Raw genomic sequence first — 14,906 nt, 5'->3', positions numbered from 1 at the left:
GTTAAAAACACAATTTTCTGTGCAGTATGTCCGGTATAGGTTATTCTCCTCATCTCTTAAAGCCTTTTCCCTGTAACATCTGAAGATATTTCCTCAGCTGAAAGGAATTCAGACTGAAGATCGATGTCATCAGAGCTCATGTCTGTCAATACTGCTCTGTGGCTTTTAACCAAATCTTCTCAGTGCAGAGCTCCTCCCTGATGATGCTGTCATGGTGAAGAAAGTAAAACCACACAGAGTGAAATAATCCACTCAGGGTTTTGGCTGGATCTCCAAGATCTCACATTTGGAGCGTTTCTAAAGTCCTCCCAGCGTCCACAGACTGTCATGGAGGATCTGATGTGGAGGAGAGCCACGTAAACTCCTCAGACTAGAGCAAATACACGTTAGTTTTACGTATCACATAAAAACACATTTCAGACAGATTTTGTGACAGATCTCTTGAATGGTTACAGGTTGGTTTTAGTTTAGATCAGAGCGGTTGTGATTAAACTCAGATCAGCTGATCTTATAGTTCATCCAGAAGAAAATGTTCTTATTTTACTTGATGTCACATCAGCTTCTGACACAGAAAACATGTCATTGTTTCATTCAGACTCCCTGACCTGATTGGCTTTAGTGGTCCAGAAGTCATGATGCTGACTGACAACTAATGAAAAACTTCTCTCATTATTATATTTACAGTGTTAGGAGCTGTAAGCTGGTGAGAAAGCATGTTAAAGATGCTAGCGCTAATAGCTGATGATGCTGAAGTTGATATGACTGAAAACGCTTAAGTTGTTAGCTGAAAAAGTTAGATTAGCCAAAACAGATAACATGTAGCTGAACAAATAGCTAAACGTAAAATATCCTAAAAAACTGAAAAAAGCCTTAATAGCTAAAACAGTTAAGGTGTAAATATTAGTCTAACTCCTAAACAGCCTGAAAAACTTCAAAAGAAAAGCCCAGATTAGCCAAACCTGCTAGCTTGTAGCTGAAATATTAGCTAAACTAAAAAAAAGCCTAAAAAAGCCAACAGAAGGACATTATTTTTAAACTTTAAAATTGAAACTTTTTAACATAATTATGAATAATAATAAAACAGTTATAAATGACCTTGAACCTTGAATAACTTTCAAGTTTTTACCCTCCATAAAAATATATATTTGTCAAAATTATACAAGTTAGAAACAAGAGCAGGATAACGGCGGGTCATTAATAACAATAAAATAAAATGATCTGGAGGATTACCAGTTACCTGGAGGCCCCCCGGGCCTTGACTTCAACACGTAAAGTAAACAGATATCTCACTTATGGGTGACGGGAAGGGTGGGAGGGGTTGCTCTGCACCAACAGTCCCAGAGGTAAATTTCTAACTTCGAACGTCTGCCGCTCTGCAGAAACTATGTCCTAGAAAACAAACACAGGTGGGCTAGAAACGTCATAATCCTAATAAAAAAAACACTGATAACACCTCAACAATAAATCAGAAAATCAGAACAGAGGTTTTCATTTTCAGGATTTAAATCAATTAGGAGAATGTCAAATAAACTAGAAAACCTGAAACTTTTCTGAAAATTCCCGACTGTGTGGAGCAGAACATTGTCCAGGGAAATAATTCAATGTGCTGTCATGATATCTGCGTGTGAAGGGAGACAAACTGATTTGAAACTTCAAGTTTTCATTTTTTCCTCCTCACACTTTCAGTAATTCCTGCATTTGCTTCAGAGTCTGGGGTCCTCTTAGAGTTCATCTTTCCTGCAGAGAATCTGTGAAACCAGTTCAACCAGAGAGGAGCTTTGCAGCTAAGAGCAGATTTTAGGAATTCAGCAAACAGAAAACAATGTGAATCTGAATCCTTTGAGATAAGATCATGATCTGACTGCTGCACTTCAAGGCTTTTTACAGAAGTTTTGTACTTAATTTTTCAAAAACTGTCAACAATATGTTATCACAATTTATTTGATGCCTTTATGTCATTTTAGGAATAAACTGTTTATTTCTGAATAAAATATTTTCTGTCCAAATCAAACCATTGGTGTTTATATTACCCCCCCCCCCCCACTAGTGGGCTTGTTATTATTGTGATCATATTCAAGTATACTTTATAAAACAAGTGTAGTACTTTTTTGCTAAAGGAAGTAGGGTGTGACGATTCATTTTAACAACGATCTAAATCCTGATCATTTGTGGTTGTGATCCGATTAGGTTGAGTCATCAATTACCACAATCAGTGAGTGATAATTGATTTCTTTAATTTCAAACCAGTTTTGATGTTTTAAGTTAAGTGTAAAAACAAAATGATTGATTTGCATGCAGCATAATTTAAATATGTTGTTCCAGATTGTATTATTGTTGCTATTATTATGGATTTTGTGTTTGTTTTGATTATACTCACTAATTTAGTCATCTATTTGTATCATATTAAATAATAGGAACGCAGTAGGGATATATAAGACTTGGTCTTCATCCTGCTCCTGCTCTTTAAGTAGATTTTATGTATTGTACATTCTAACTGAAAAAGAACAAAAAAAAAAAAAATAAAATTAATCGAATCATTGATGATTAATTGTTACAGCCTTAAAGGAAAGACTCAGTTTGGATTATACTTTGTGATTTAAAGGTTAATGTTCAGGATTGTTTTGAACCCCAACCCCACCTTTTTACGGAAGATTAAATAAAGCTGGTGAATTTTCTTTGTTTTTGTGTTGTTTGGGATCTTCACATCAAGATAAACGTCTTCATGTTTGTCCTGGTGTCAAAAATGTTCCTCATACTAATCTGTTTAATCAGCAAACTGTTTTATTTGTCTTTTATTTGACGATGCAGGAACGAAAGAGTAAAGGAATAAACGGATGAATGAAACACATCCATGCTCTAACTCTGCTTTTTAAAGAATGTTTATTTTGCCCGCGACCACAAGGGGGCAGCACTGCGTCCCCGCTGGGCCTCCTGCGCTCCAGGAAAAGAAGAAGAACATTAAAGACACCGAAGAAGAAGCGCCGGTGACGCGGGTCGGTTCCGTAAAATGTCGGGTACGGGTTCGGAGGTGGACGTGCTGGTCCAGAGGGTGGTCAGAGACCTCAGCACGGCCCTGAACAGGAACCGGAACATGTGAGTCCAAAGCGGGAGTCAAGCAACGCGCGAGCGCAGCAGCAGCGGCGTCCGCATCCTCCGATGGCTCCGGCTACTGCCTGGATTCGCCGCGGTTCCCCACGGGTTCCGCTGATTTTACACAGTGAGCTGCTTGCTTTCCGGTGGGGGCGCGACCCGAGCCGCCCTTCAGAAACCCCGTCCGGCGGGAGCACCCGGTGATGAACCGAGACGCCCAACAGCCTCTAGGAACCGTCTAAATGCTGCATAGTGTTCCCGGTTAACCGGCTGTTTACAGAGGTCCTGTCACTACGTCACATCCGGAAAGTTTTTAAGAAGGAATAAGACAAAATACTGCTAAATGCGGTGCTTTAGAGCAAAATAAATGTTGATTTTCGCACATGTGTAAACTTTTATCCACCCAGTAGAGATCAGCATAGTCTAGAATTCTGCAAACATCAACATTTATGGACCATTCAGGTCGATTTCCGGTTGGATCCACAACATCCGCCTTAACCTTTACAAAAATAAAACACTGTTTTTTGTTATGTTATTGGTACTGTTGAGATAAATGTAAATAAACATTTTTGTGGGGCATAAAGAAGGGAAAAGAAAATTGTCCTTTTCCACATAAATAGTAGTTTATAACTTTTGACAAAGTGTCCCATGACTTCCTTTCAAAATAAAAGACACCCTGTAGCACAAAGGATCATTTCCGTGCAGCAAAGTGTAATTCAGTAGTGACTTGGAACATATATTTTACCAAAACATATATTTTACCAATTGTGGTGCATTTCAGCCAGAAATGTGTAAATCTAATTAACTAATATTAAGTCAGAGCTAACAAAGTGACCCTCTCTAACCATGTTTTTTGAAACATAACATGCAATTAAAATACTTGAAATTGTTCAAAAGTACAGAAGTTGAAAACTCCCTGCTCTACTTTAAAAAAAAAATTGTTTTCTCATTATAATGAGATAATCAAGAATGAAGCGTCTTCCTTTCCCGCACGGAGACGCAGAGACTTCACCTGTTTTAATTAAGTCTTTCGTTTGTGGTTAACAACAAAAACAACTGAAGAACACTCTACAAAAGTTGTTTAGTCTATTTTTATATATTATATATTTATGAATGGATCTATGGTCTTTAAACGTCATAATTCTTTTTCATGCACCAGCTCCCTCCTTTAGCTCTGCTCTGTTTTTCAGCGGATTGTATAAAAATGACAAAAGCATAGTAGCGGACGGAGCTGGGATGAGTGGCTGGTTGTGTCCACCAATGTCCGGACCATGCTCACATTCTCGTCGGCCCTCAATTCTGTCAATCAACCTGTTTATTCAGAGGTTTAGGGGAAATACAGGGAGGGGGGGGTGGTGCATGAGATGGAATGAAGCCATTTGTGGAGTGTAGAACCACTGAAGTTTTTGTAATTAAATAAAATCAAGAGACTTAGAGCAGGTGAAGTCCCGGCATCTCATTGTGGAAAAGGAAGAGGAGTCATGCGTCATTCTTTATTATCTCATTATCACAAGAAAAAAATGAAGTTTGTTTTCTCAAGAAAACAATAAATAAGAAAAAGTAGGGCAGACCATTTGCGGCTTATGTAAAAAAGTACAAAATCTACTTTATAATTGGGTGCTACTTATTTCCAGACCATCACCTAATTTTCTGTGGTAAATGGCCCAAAAGAATCTGTCAAAATGTTTTAGTTCAGCTTGTGATAAGTACTGTCCTTCAACTGTTTGTGAAGGAGTTGAATAAAGTTTGACTCAGTTTGACTTTTTTAAACTTTTAAGACTTATTTACTTTATTGTTATTTTTTACAAATAACAACTTTATTTAACCAGAAAGCCACAGTGGAGGGCCAGATGTAACTCTGGAGCTTCAGGTAGTAAAATACCTCCTTGTGTTGTCAGGATGTTTTTAAAGAACATATAGGGACTTAAGGGACAAAAGCTGCCCTTCACTGACAGCATGCACCTCCTCAGCAAATGCACCTTCTGTGCACCTGTCCTGCATGCAGCCTCTTCCTCTGCAGCCTGTTCTCCTGCAGCATAAACACACTGATGCTCCAGTCTGGAGTTTTGAGGTGAGGAGGTACAGCTTAGAGCTGCTCTGAGGGTTCAACCCCCCAGAAGAGAAAAAATATGCTTCATGATACTTAACATTACCTCCCTCCTACTGCTTTACTTACCTGAAGGATCAGCAGCTCCAGCATGTGAGGAGTTCTTATCCAGCACAGGTTCAGATGTTTAAGACCTCCAGAAAGGTGGCTAACTCTGCTCTTTGGTTCTGCCCCCCAGAGATGAGATCGGCCTGATCCCGTGCCCGGAGGCCCGTTACAACCGCAGCCCCATCGTGATGGTGGAGAACAAGCTGGGGGTGGAGAGCTGGTGTGTGAAGTTCCTGCTGCCGTACGTGCACAACAAGCTGCTGCTCTATCGCCAACGCAGGCTCTGGCTCGACCGCCAAGGTAGGCCGGGTTCTGAGCCCAGTTCTGTTGAACCTCTGCACCAGAACATTTTGACCTGGATCGGGTGGTGGTGTTCCTGCACCGTTTGGTTCATCAGACTCTTGTTTCTTCACACAGCTTTAGTGGACATCACCTGCACTCTGCTGCTGCTCAACCCGGACCTCACCACGGCCTGGAACGTCCGGTACGGCCCGCCTCAAACACACCGCCTCAGACTCCAGAGCTCAGCTGTCTGTACTGTTCACATGCACTGAGCTGGGTCTCAAAGGGAATACAGGATCCACACAGAACCCTCAGTGTATGAACCCCACAGATCAGCTCAGTGCAGAACTTTACATTTCTAAGTTAACCAAAATGGAATTGAAGTCGCAGAAGATCAGTCTGTTTACTGAAACTGCAATAGAAGAACACAATTTTTATTTAGAAGTCACATGATCATGTTATTCTATCACTGGTTCAAACCATTGACTGTATATGAGAATTGGACTGTGTGAGTGTGATGTCATCCATAGGAAATGACTTTTTCTACTCCAGCTAACCCAAAATCATTTTAGTCGCCATTTTATCACAATACAAACATTTACATGTTGGAACCAGATATGGTCAGTAAGCAGGGATTGGTCTGAGTCGTTGTTTCTATGGCAACCACTCTCATCAATCAGGAGTGAACTTGTTGGACGGCCACGACCCCAATGCTTGAAACCGGGCTACAGAGAATCTGTTAAACCTTTCGAATGTTGAACTTTGGACCACATGCTTTTATTGACTCATATGATTGATCAATTTATTACTTCAATAACTTAAAATACAGAATAAATATCATGAACAAATTAGGATGATCAATAAAATGTAAAAAAAAAAGGTATCAGAGCAAGAGTGGTTATTCTGACAAATGTAACTGAGTAACAGCTGTTTATTTCTCTATAGAAGTTTATGAGATTTTAGTTTCTTGGAACCAGCAGGAACTTCCTGTTTGGGACACCAGTCAGTCCAGATCTCAATATACAGTCAAACTATTGGATCAGGATCACTTCATCTTTTTGTCTCTCCTTACCATTTAACGAGCAATTGTTGATCCTGACTTGCAGCCTGTTGCGCCCCCTGCTGATCATAGATTGAAAGCAGGTTTTCAACATGGGTGTCAAATTCAATCACAAAATCCAAAACAGATCACAGGCTGAACAGGATAAACATTTATTGAACACTCTAAAACTACATTTTTAAAACTGTAACTTTTTAACACTTTTTTGAATTAAATATATACCATTACCTGCAATAATGCTAGTGTGAATGCTGTAAGCTGAATTTAATGCGGAAGATGCTGAAATTGACAGTTAAAAACGCTGAAGCTGATAGCTTAAAATGCTGATAGCTAGCTAAAATATTAGCTAAATACCAAATTAGTCTAAAGGAAAAATACTGCAAAATAAAACTGAGGTTAGTCAAAACAGCTAGCATGTTGCTGAAATATTAGCTTTTTTTTAAACATAATTGTGAATAATAAAAAGGCAGGAATATTATTCTAGAATAAATCAACTTAAACCTTAAATAACTTTCAATATTCTACTGTCCACAAAAACATATACATTGTCAAAATTATACAAGTTAAAAAAAGGGGAAGATAACATGGGGTCATTAATAACAATAAATAAAATGATCTGAAGGACCGGATAGAATTACCCGGAGGGCCGGATCCGGCCCCCGGGCCTTGACTTTGACATGTGTTTTGCAGTGAGTAGACAAACAGCCTTTCAGCTCCTCAGCTCCTCCCTGCTCACTGACCTCCATCCACGTCTGCATGTTCACGCTCGTGTGTCACTGTGATCCTTTCATGTTCACCTTTTTTCACTCTGAACTGGAAGCCCTGACTGCTGCTCAGAACCAGAACCTGTTCTGTTGCAGGAAGGAGCTGGTGGAGAGTGGAGCTCTCAGTCCAGAGCGAGACCTTTACCTGGGCAAGCTGGCCCTCAGCAAATCCCCCAAGAGTCCTGAGACGTGGATACACAGGTGAGCTCTACCTGCAGAGCACCGGCTGTGACCCGAACTCCTAATTAAGACCAGACCAAACTCTTCAGAACCACAGTTCTGAAGGGTGTGTTCCCTTATGATTCAGCTTCATGCATCAGTGCAGCATTTCAAATGTGGATGTTAGTGATACTTTGATACTCGTGATTTTTACCTGACTGGTTCTATCAAGCTGAGACTTGACTTGTTCTCTGTCCCTTCTATTGGTCAAAAATGATTAAGCCTTTAAAGAGACGTCTGTGTTTAGTTTGTAGACTGTTTATCAAAAGCTGCTGAATCTGCAATTACTTTGAGTTCTTCTGACTTTTAAACTCAAAGTGAAAATTGTAAAATGTACAGAATAAGTCAGTGTAGTGACAACACTTTTAAAGGAAGGACACCACTCTGCTCTCTCTTCTTTGTTCCGGTCCGTTTCAGTCAAGACACAGTATGTTTATCCAGAACAAAAAAGTTCTGGACCTTCATCATCTTGAACCTTTATTTTGAAACCGAACCCAACATGAGAACTATTTCCTGAAACGTTCACTTGGTCGGATTCACTCCAGAAGCAGCTCACACTTCACCTCTTCCTGCTCGGATAACCCGACCCACTCTAGAACCTCAACAGAACACTTCATCAGAGCAGATCACTCCTCCCTTCATTCCTTCATGGAAGACAAAGTTCTCCTCATCACAGCTGAAGAAACACTTCAATTTCAAGATCACTGATAAAAAAAAGCTCAGAAACGGGCTTCAGAAGTTAGAACATCAGAACCAGCGAGTCCAGTTTGTGTAACCTGAGTCCAGCTTTCGTTTTCATCCAGAAAGGATTTCTGCTCTCATCTGTGACCTCTTCTGTTCAGAAAATCACCTATAAAGGGTAACAAAACCGGACAGATGGAGGGTTACTCCACTATCAGCACAGATTAAAAAAAAATGCAACAAAAAAAGGGGAGGGGGGGATACACTGTCGTCAATAATGGAAAGTTATGCAGAGCAAAGGGATGTCAGTTTCACCCACTGACTGTATATTTCAATATAGTGTGATATGTGTATAGTAATAATTATATGCAGGCCTATCTATGGTTTCACTACAGAACTCTCTGTGGAGGTTGAGGATTTTTCTCTGCATATAATAATGCACAGCAGGGATGCAAGAGAAGTGTTACAAAACAAGTCAATGATGCCAGCGACAGGATACAAATTCTGGAAGGGACAACATTCTGCACAACACGAAGGTTTACAGGACTGAATGGGACCCATGTCTGAGAGTTTACTGTGAGCATTATGGCTAATGAAGGCTAATGTATTAAGCTAACAATCCTTTTTTTTAAGCTAACAGTCCTAAGTGAAATGTTCAAATCCATTACCAGGACGGATTTTGCTGTATGTAATGCTAATTGCATTCAGCCTCAGTTCCCTAACTTCCAAGTCCACTGGAAAGTTGTGTAAGCCAGTAGATTTGAAGACTGAAAGCGAAACACCTATTAGCCACGCTAAAGCTAACACGATCACAACTGACTGTTATAAAGTCAAAAATGGGCGGGGCTTATACTGGAGCTGCAGAGCATGTTGACGAGAAACTTCTTGGACTTCCACCAGTTGACCAATCATAAAATTCAACTGTAATACCTTGTAGGGAGCAGCACACAGACGGGTTTTGACTAGAGTGTCAAAAATGTGGCAACAGATGACACTTTTAAAGCCTGTTTATGGAGGTCAACAGCCAAAATTATGGTTTGGTTACCCAAACAAATTTAGGGCGGAGTCACACCTGTACTGTGTTTGACCCAAAGTCTGGCTCACCTGTGGTCCTGCTGGTCTGTGTTTGTACAAAGAGGTGATCTGTGTTCAGGTGGGCTGAACAGGGTGGATCAGGTGTGATGAGGTACCTCTTGAGGGAGATCCTTCAGTCACAGGATGCAGTTCTGTCTGCTCTGAAGCTGAGACCAGAGTTCTTTGCTGCTGCCTGCACGAGTCTCTTTAAGTGGGAGGGGCTGAGGCTGAGTGACATTTGTTTACCTGTTGGAGGTATGCTGACGGCGAGCTCTGATGTTTGCAGGCGCTGGGTTCTGCTGCACCTCCTGCAGAAGGCTCCTCCAGCAGACCAGAACCAGACGGATGCAGAGAGGAGCCGGCACCTGAGCGAGCAGCTGGCCCAGACGCTCCATGAGGAGATGAAGGTGTGCGCCGACGCCGCCTGCCGCTATCCCAGCAACTACAACGCCTGGTCCCACCGCATCTGGGTGCTGCAGCGGCTGGCCAAGGGCAACGTGAAGGTGGGTCCGTTTCCTCCAATCCTGCGGTTCTGTATGACTCGGGGAAGAACTCAGAGGTTCTTCCTGCAGGTTTTCCTGGATGAGCTGGCGTCCATGCGGCCCTGGGTGTCCACGCACGTGTCCGACCACAGCGGCTTCCACTACCGCCAGTTCCTACTGCAGGAGCTGACGGGTTCTCTGGGTCCGCCTGCCGGCTGCTGCGCCAACGGGGAGCGGTCCGAAGGAGAGGAGGCGCAGCGGGACCTCCCCACAGTCCTGCAGCTCTTCTGCCGTGAGATGGAGCTGTGCTCGGACCTGATCCAGTCCTTTCCCGGACACGAGACCCTCTGGAGCCACAGGTCCGTCCCTCACCAGGCCTGGAGTCTGCAGCTCTCCTCTTCCTCAGCCTTCCTCAGCTCCTGTTGTTTGTCCCCCCCCAGGAGACACGTCTTCTTCCTGTGGCACCGCTGGAAGGAGCAGCACCGGGACGACAGCGGTGATGAGGGCAGTGATCCAGCGGGGGGCGCTCAAACACCGATCAGCTGCGGTGACAGCCAGACCTCGGCTGGTGTTCCTATGGAGGTGGACCGGGGGTGTTCTTCAGACCCCCAGGACATCAAACGGCTGAGGAGGGGCGTCCCGGTCCCTCGCCCCCCCTCCTCCCAGACTGAGCGTGTGTTCGTCAGCAGCCTGCTGGACGGCTGCGGCCCCGAGCAGAGGAGCTTCGCTCTGGCCTACAGGAAGTGGTTGGACACGGTGGTCGGGGTGCCATCCTGACACCGCCAGCTCTAAACCCCGCCTCCTCGTAGCACTGAGGCTGCCTTTAGGTGCAGGTCGAGGATCAGCACACCTGCCTGCAGAGCACCTTCACAGAACCCTCTGGACGGTTCTGACCCAGCAGCTGCTGGGGGGCCGCCTCCTGTTCCAGTGTTTTTAGGTCAAGTCTCACCTGGATCTTTGTCGGGGGAGGGGTTTCCACACTCCCTCATGTCAGCGTTCAGAACAGAGACATGAGGACCCAGCAGAACACGGAGCTCCACCGGTCCAGAACACTACAGTTCTGTGGAAAGGCCCGCTGCAGCCTGACAGATGGACTCTTCACATGTTCAGGGGGCTGGTATTCTTTTCTGGGGGGGTCTTTACTATGTAGCGGTTTGTGACCTTCACACTGACCTCCTCAGACCCCGCGCTACATGTGCATGCCTCACCCCCCAGGCCCACGAGCAGCGTCACTTTAAGGTACTTGAATGGTTCCGGTTAGACCAGAAACGAGCTTTGCAATAAAAGCCGATTCTTTTACCTCTGACATCACTTCCTGTCGTTTTTCACTCTAAAGAACTAAAAGTTTAGCTGAGATTGTCTGCTGACAATCACTGAAACACTTCAGACAGCCGAGGATCTTAGTGAACCAAACATCAGTCTGTCTGCAGGGAGAGGAAGCTCTGAGGCCACTGAACAGATTTCTGCTGATCTCCTATCAAGTTAAAACAATCCTGAAGTGTTTTTCCTGAGGAGGTTCAGCTCACCTCTCTCAGAGCCTCTGGAGGAGCTTCTGTGGAGCAGCAGTGCAGAACTCTCCAAAGTGACAGATGGACCCGGTCCAGAACCACAAACAACAATGTCTCACAACACCTTAACCTTCTGCTCTTTACACACACAGTTTTGTTCAGTTTGTGTTTATTTATTTCTAAACTGAAGATCTTTTTTCTAACAAAATGATAAAAAAGTTTCAGGTTTTTGTTAATTTTTAGGATTTTCTCTACTTACAGTAGTGATCAACAGTCCATGAGACCCTGAAGGCCTCATCACCATGGCAACAACAGTTACTTCTCAATCTCAAACTGTGGTTGAAGTGTCTGAAAACAGCAGAACATTTTCAGGAGGAGAGGAAAGAAAAATCTGCAGTCATGATGAATGACGACAAAGAAACTTCTAGTTTTTCAGCTCAAAGTTTGGAGGCGGAGCTTCAGAGGTAAACTCCAACCTTTTATAACCCTGGAATCTTTGAGAATGCAGTACAGATGTTCCTCTGATCCTCCTGCTTCAGATGCAGACTCCGCTGTAAGCAGCTGAGCTCTGAGAACAGTCTGCTTTCAGCTCTGAGCTGCAGGCTGGAGGAAGACCGGGAGGACATGGAGCGGTTCCTGCCGCACCACTCCGCTGAGTTGGAGGAGCAGCTGCAGGAGCTGCAGGAGCGGCTGAAGCTGCAGCAGCTCGCTCACACACAGGAGCTGCAGGCTCTGAAGCTGCAGCTGCACCTGGAGAAGCTGCAGCTTCAGGAGAGGACGGAGCTGCTGAGCTCTGAGGTCACACATCAAGGTGAGCATCCACACATGCTCCTCCATGGAAAGCTGCACCACCTCCTCTCCTCCTTCTCTCCTCCCTTCCAGCTGCAAGAATGAAGGAGCAGCAGGAGGAGCTGAAGCAGCAGCTGAAGCAGCAGCTGCCCAGCGTGGAGCAGCTGCTCCAACTACGATCTAAACAACAGTCTGCTGACCAACAGCTGAGTTTGGATCAGAAACAGTGAAGCAGACAGAGAATCCACGCCTGTCCGTGTTGGATGGACCGCAGCCTCTGACTCTTTGTCCTCCAACAGACATGAAGCGGAGGAGATGGAGAACACCAACAGGCTCCTGGAGAGCCGGCTGTCAGAGATGATGGAGGAGAAGAAGAAGGAGCTGAGAGAGGTGAAGGAGGAGTCAAAGCTCCTGCTGGAGCAGAACAAGGCTCTGTTCAAGGAAAAAGAGGTTCTCCAGCTCTCTCTGGGGAACCTCTGCAGTGATGTGGATGAAGTGAAGGCCAACATGAAGAAGGACTCGCTGCAGATCCTCAGCCTCACAAAGGTACCAGGACATCGGATCTGAACCTCTGAGGCTTTTCATGATCTCTCACCAGCTGTTAGAGGGGGAGGGGCAAAGGAGGTGGTCCCACCTTTAGAGGAGCACAACACTGCTGGAAGTTGGAGAGTTTGTGTCTGATGAAGATGGAGAAGCTGCTGCTCCTTCATCACATCTCCATTTACACCACCTTCAGGATGTGGAGAAGCTGCGCAGGAAGCTGCAGCTGCTGGAGACCAAGGAGGAGGTCAGGACGCTACTGAGCGCGCTCCAGCTGGAGGACGCTCCCAGGTACCAGAATGATCTGCTGCTGATGCAGCACTTTCAGATCACAGAGGAGGAAGATTCTCCAGATCGTCAGAAAAGATCCAACAAGCTTTAGTTTTTATTAACAGAAGTTTGAGTTTCATCAAACAAGTTCTGTTTGTGTTTATTATTCTTTCTTTCATTACTAACAATTTATTTAGAGTTTACAAGAACAAAAAGAAAAATTAAAGTTCACTGAAAAACACAATTTAATAAAACGAGTTGGAAAAATAAGACAGTTTATTTATAGAGGAAAATGAAAGATAAATGAGTCCACATGTTTGGAGATGACTTTATTGGAAGAGACAGACTTTTGTTGAATTAACACAAAAACAATCATGAAGTTTATAACAGCTGTTAGATCAGAAAAAAACTAGAGAAACTAAAAGTCTCAAACAATCTTCACACGGAACTTTTAGGATGTCAGAGCAGAAATCCTGGATGATTGAGCATCTCTGCAGAAGCAGGACTGGAGTCAGAACAGAACCAGTTTGGAATGAAGACTTCATGTTTCAGTCTGGACGTTGTGATGACCTTGATAACAACCAGTTTTGTCTTCATGAACGGTCTTTGTTCTGAGATCTTTCACTACAAATCACCTTCATGACTGAAGAGTCTTCTCTGTGAGGCTGGACGCTCCTCTGGTTCTGGAACCTTCAAATTCTGACCCAAAGGTCCTTCAAGAATGGATCTAAAGCAGACTTTAAAGATGTTTCCAGAACCTTCTGACGGATCTGTTAGGGTTTCATCACATAATGAAACTTTCTGCTGTTTCAGAGAGAATGTCTTCTCATCCATGAAGCATATGCATCAAACAGCCCCCCCAGCTGTGGAGGGGGCTCAGCAGCAGAGAAGGACTGAAGCCTTTGAGAGGAAACGACCTCAGATTACAGAGACCCCCCCTCCAAAAAACATGAGGGTGAGCTTCAAACCCCCATCTGATCAGAAAATGAGTTTATCAGTGGAGCTTCTGAAGGTAAATGTGATCACTCTTCTTCACTCTTCATCACTCTTCTTCACTCTTCATCACTCTTCTTCCCTCTTCATCACTCCTCTTCACTCTTCTTCGTGGACTCAGTAGATGAAGATGTGACACAACCATGTAGAAACCTGAGGAAGGATGAAAGAAAATCTTTGTATTTCTCAGCTCTGCAGCTCATAGGAACACTCCTTCAGTTTGGGACAGCAGTCATGAATTCTTCCCAGAATTCCTCTGAACTGAAGCCAGCACCATGAATGCTGGAATGTGACCCAGACCTCCTTCTTCTGTCCAGAACTCTCACAGGCCTCCACGAGCCCAGATCTACGAGCAGAAGCTGTTGGAGATTCTGCAAAGACAAGACCATCAGAGTCCTTCAGGTTGACCCGGACCTGGACCTGGTTCTGGAGGATGAATCCGTCCAATAAATCTGCACATTTGCACCTGCAGAAATGTTTACTGAAAAAAATAAAAACTATCATTGGTGTTTGCAAACATCCTGAAGCAAATTCTGCTGGAGAACATGCTGGAGGTGAAACATGCTGCTCCTGCAGAGTGCAGCTTAAATTCAATTAAATTCAATTCAATTTTATTTATATAGCCCAAAATCACAAAGAGATTTGCCTCATTGGGCTTCAAATTATAAACAATAGTTAAAAACTAAACAGACTACATAAACTGGTTATCCCTGCCCTTAGACCCTCCCTCCCGGTAAGGATAAACTCCTAAAAAACCTGAGTCAGGAAAAAAGAAGAAACCTTAGGGATTCCCACATGAAGGAGAGATCCTATCCCAGGACGGACAGGCGATACCAGAACAGTTAAAGAAAAATTAGCTTCTACAACTACGAATCTAAAAGTTCATTCAGATAAAGCTGAGGGACGAGTGATGATGAAGTCCATAGTCAAGCTGAAGCAGAAGTGCAGTCCACGACCAGGAGGGAGATGACCCAGCAGGAATCACTCTCACTCAGAGAT

The 14,906-nt window shown here is 43.8% G+C and overlaps 2 protein-coding genes across 7 annotated transcripts; both read left to right on the top strand.

Annotated features, from left to right (window-relative positions):
• The first annotated feature begins 2,929 nt into the window (after nt 1–2,929).
• Nucleotides 2,930–11,113, top strand: ptar1 (protein prenyltransferase alpha subunit repeat containing 1). Its single transcript, XM_024260269.2, has 7 exons — nt 2,930–3,093; nt 5,376–5,545; nt 5,663–5,729; nt 7,448–7,552; nt 9,612–9,828; nt 9,898–10,166; nt 10,248–11,113. The coding sequence occupies exons 1-7, from the start codon at nt 3,008–3,010 to the stop codon at nt 10,582–10,584; spliced, it is 1,251 nt and encodes a 416-aa protein (XP_024116037.1). The 5' UTR covers nt 2,930–3,007; the 3' UTR covers nt 10,585–11,113.
• A 172-nt stretch (nt 11,114–11,285) lies between these two features.
• LOC112137784 (trichohyalin) lies at nt 11,286–14,426 on the top strand. Of its 6 annotated transcripts, none has more exons than XM_024260272.2 (7): nt 11,286–11,779; nt 11,894–12,126; nt 12,198–12,330; nt 12,404–12,650; nt 12,841–12,935; nt 13,728–13,926; nt 14,225–14,426. In XM_024260272.2, exons 1-7 carry the CDS (start codon nt 11,715–11,717, stop codon nt 14,312–14,314), a joined length of 1,062 nt encoding a protein of 353 aa, XP_024116040.1. In that variant the 5' UTR covers nt 11,286–11,714; the 3' UTR covers nt 14,315–14,426. The 6 variants fall into 6 exon arrangements, with proteins under 6 accessions (XP_024116040.1, XP_024116043.1, XP_024116039.1 ...); XM_024260275.2 differs by having other exon boundaries at nt 11,288–11,779; nt 11,905–12,126; XM_024260271.2 differs by having other exon boundaries at nt 11,300–11,779; nt 11,855–12,126; nt 12,198–12,309.
• The last annotated feature ends 480 nt before the right edge of the window (nt 14,427–14,906 follow it).

The sequence above is a fragment of the Oryzias melastigma genome, linkage group LG9 (assembly GCF_002922805.2).
Source record: "Oryzias melastigma strain HK-1 linkage group LG9, ASM292280v2, whole genome shotgun sequence".
Lineage (NCBI taxonomy): Eukaryota > Metazoa > Chordata > Actinopteri > Beloniformes > Adrianichthyidae > Oryzias > Oryzias melastigma.
Note: the sequence above shows the minus strand (reverse complement) of the source record. Positions and strands in the feature narration are given on the sequence as shown.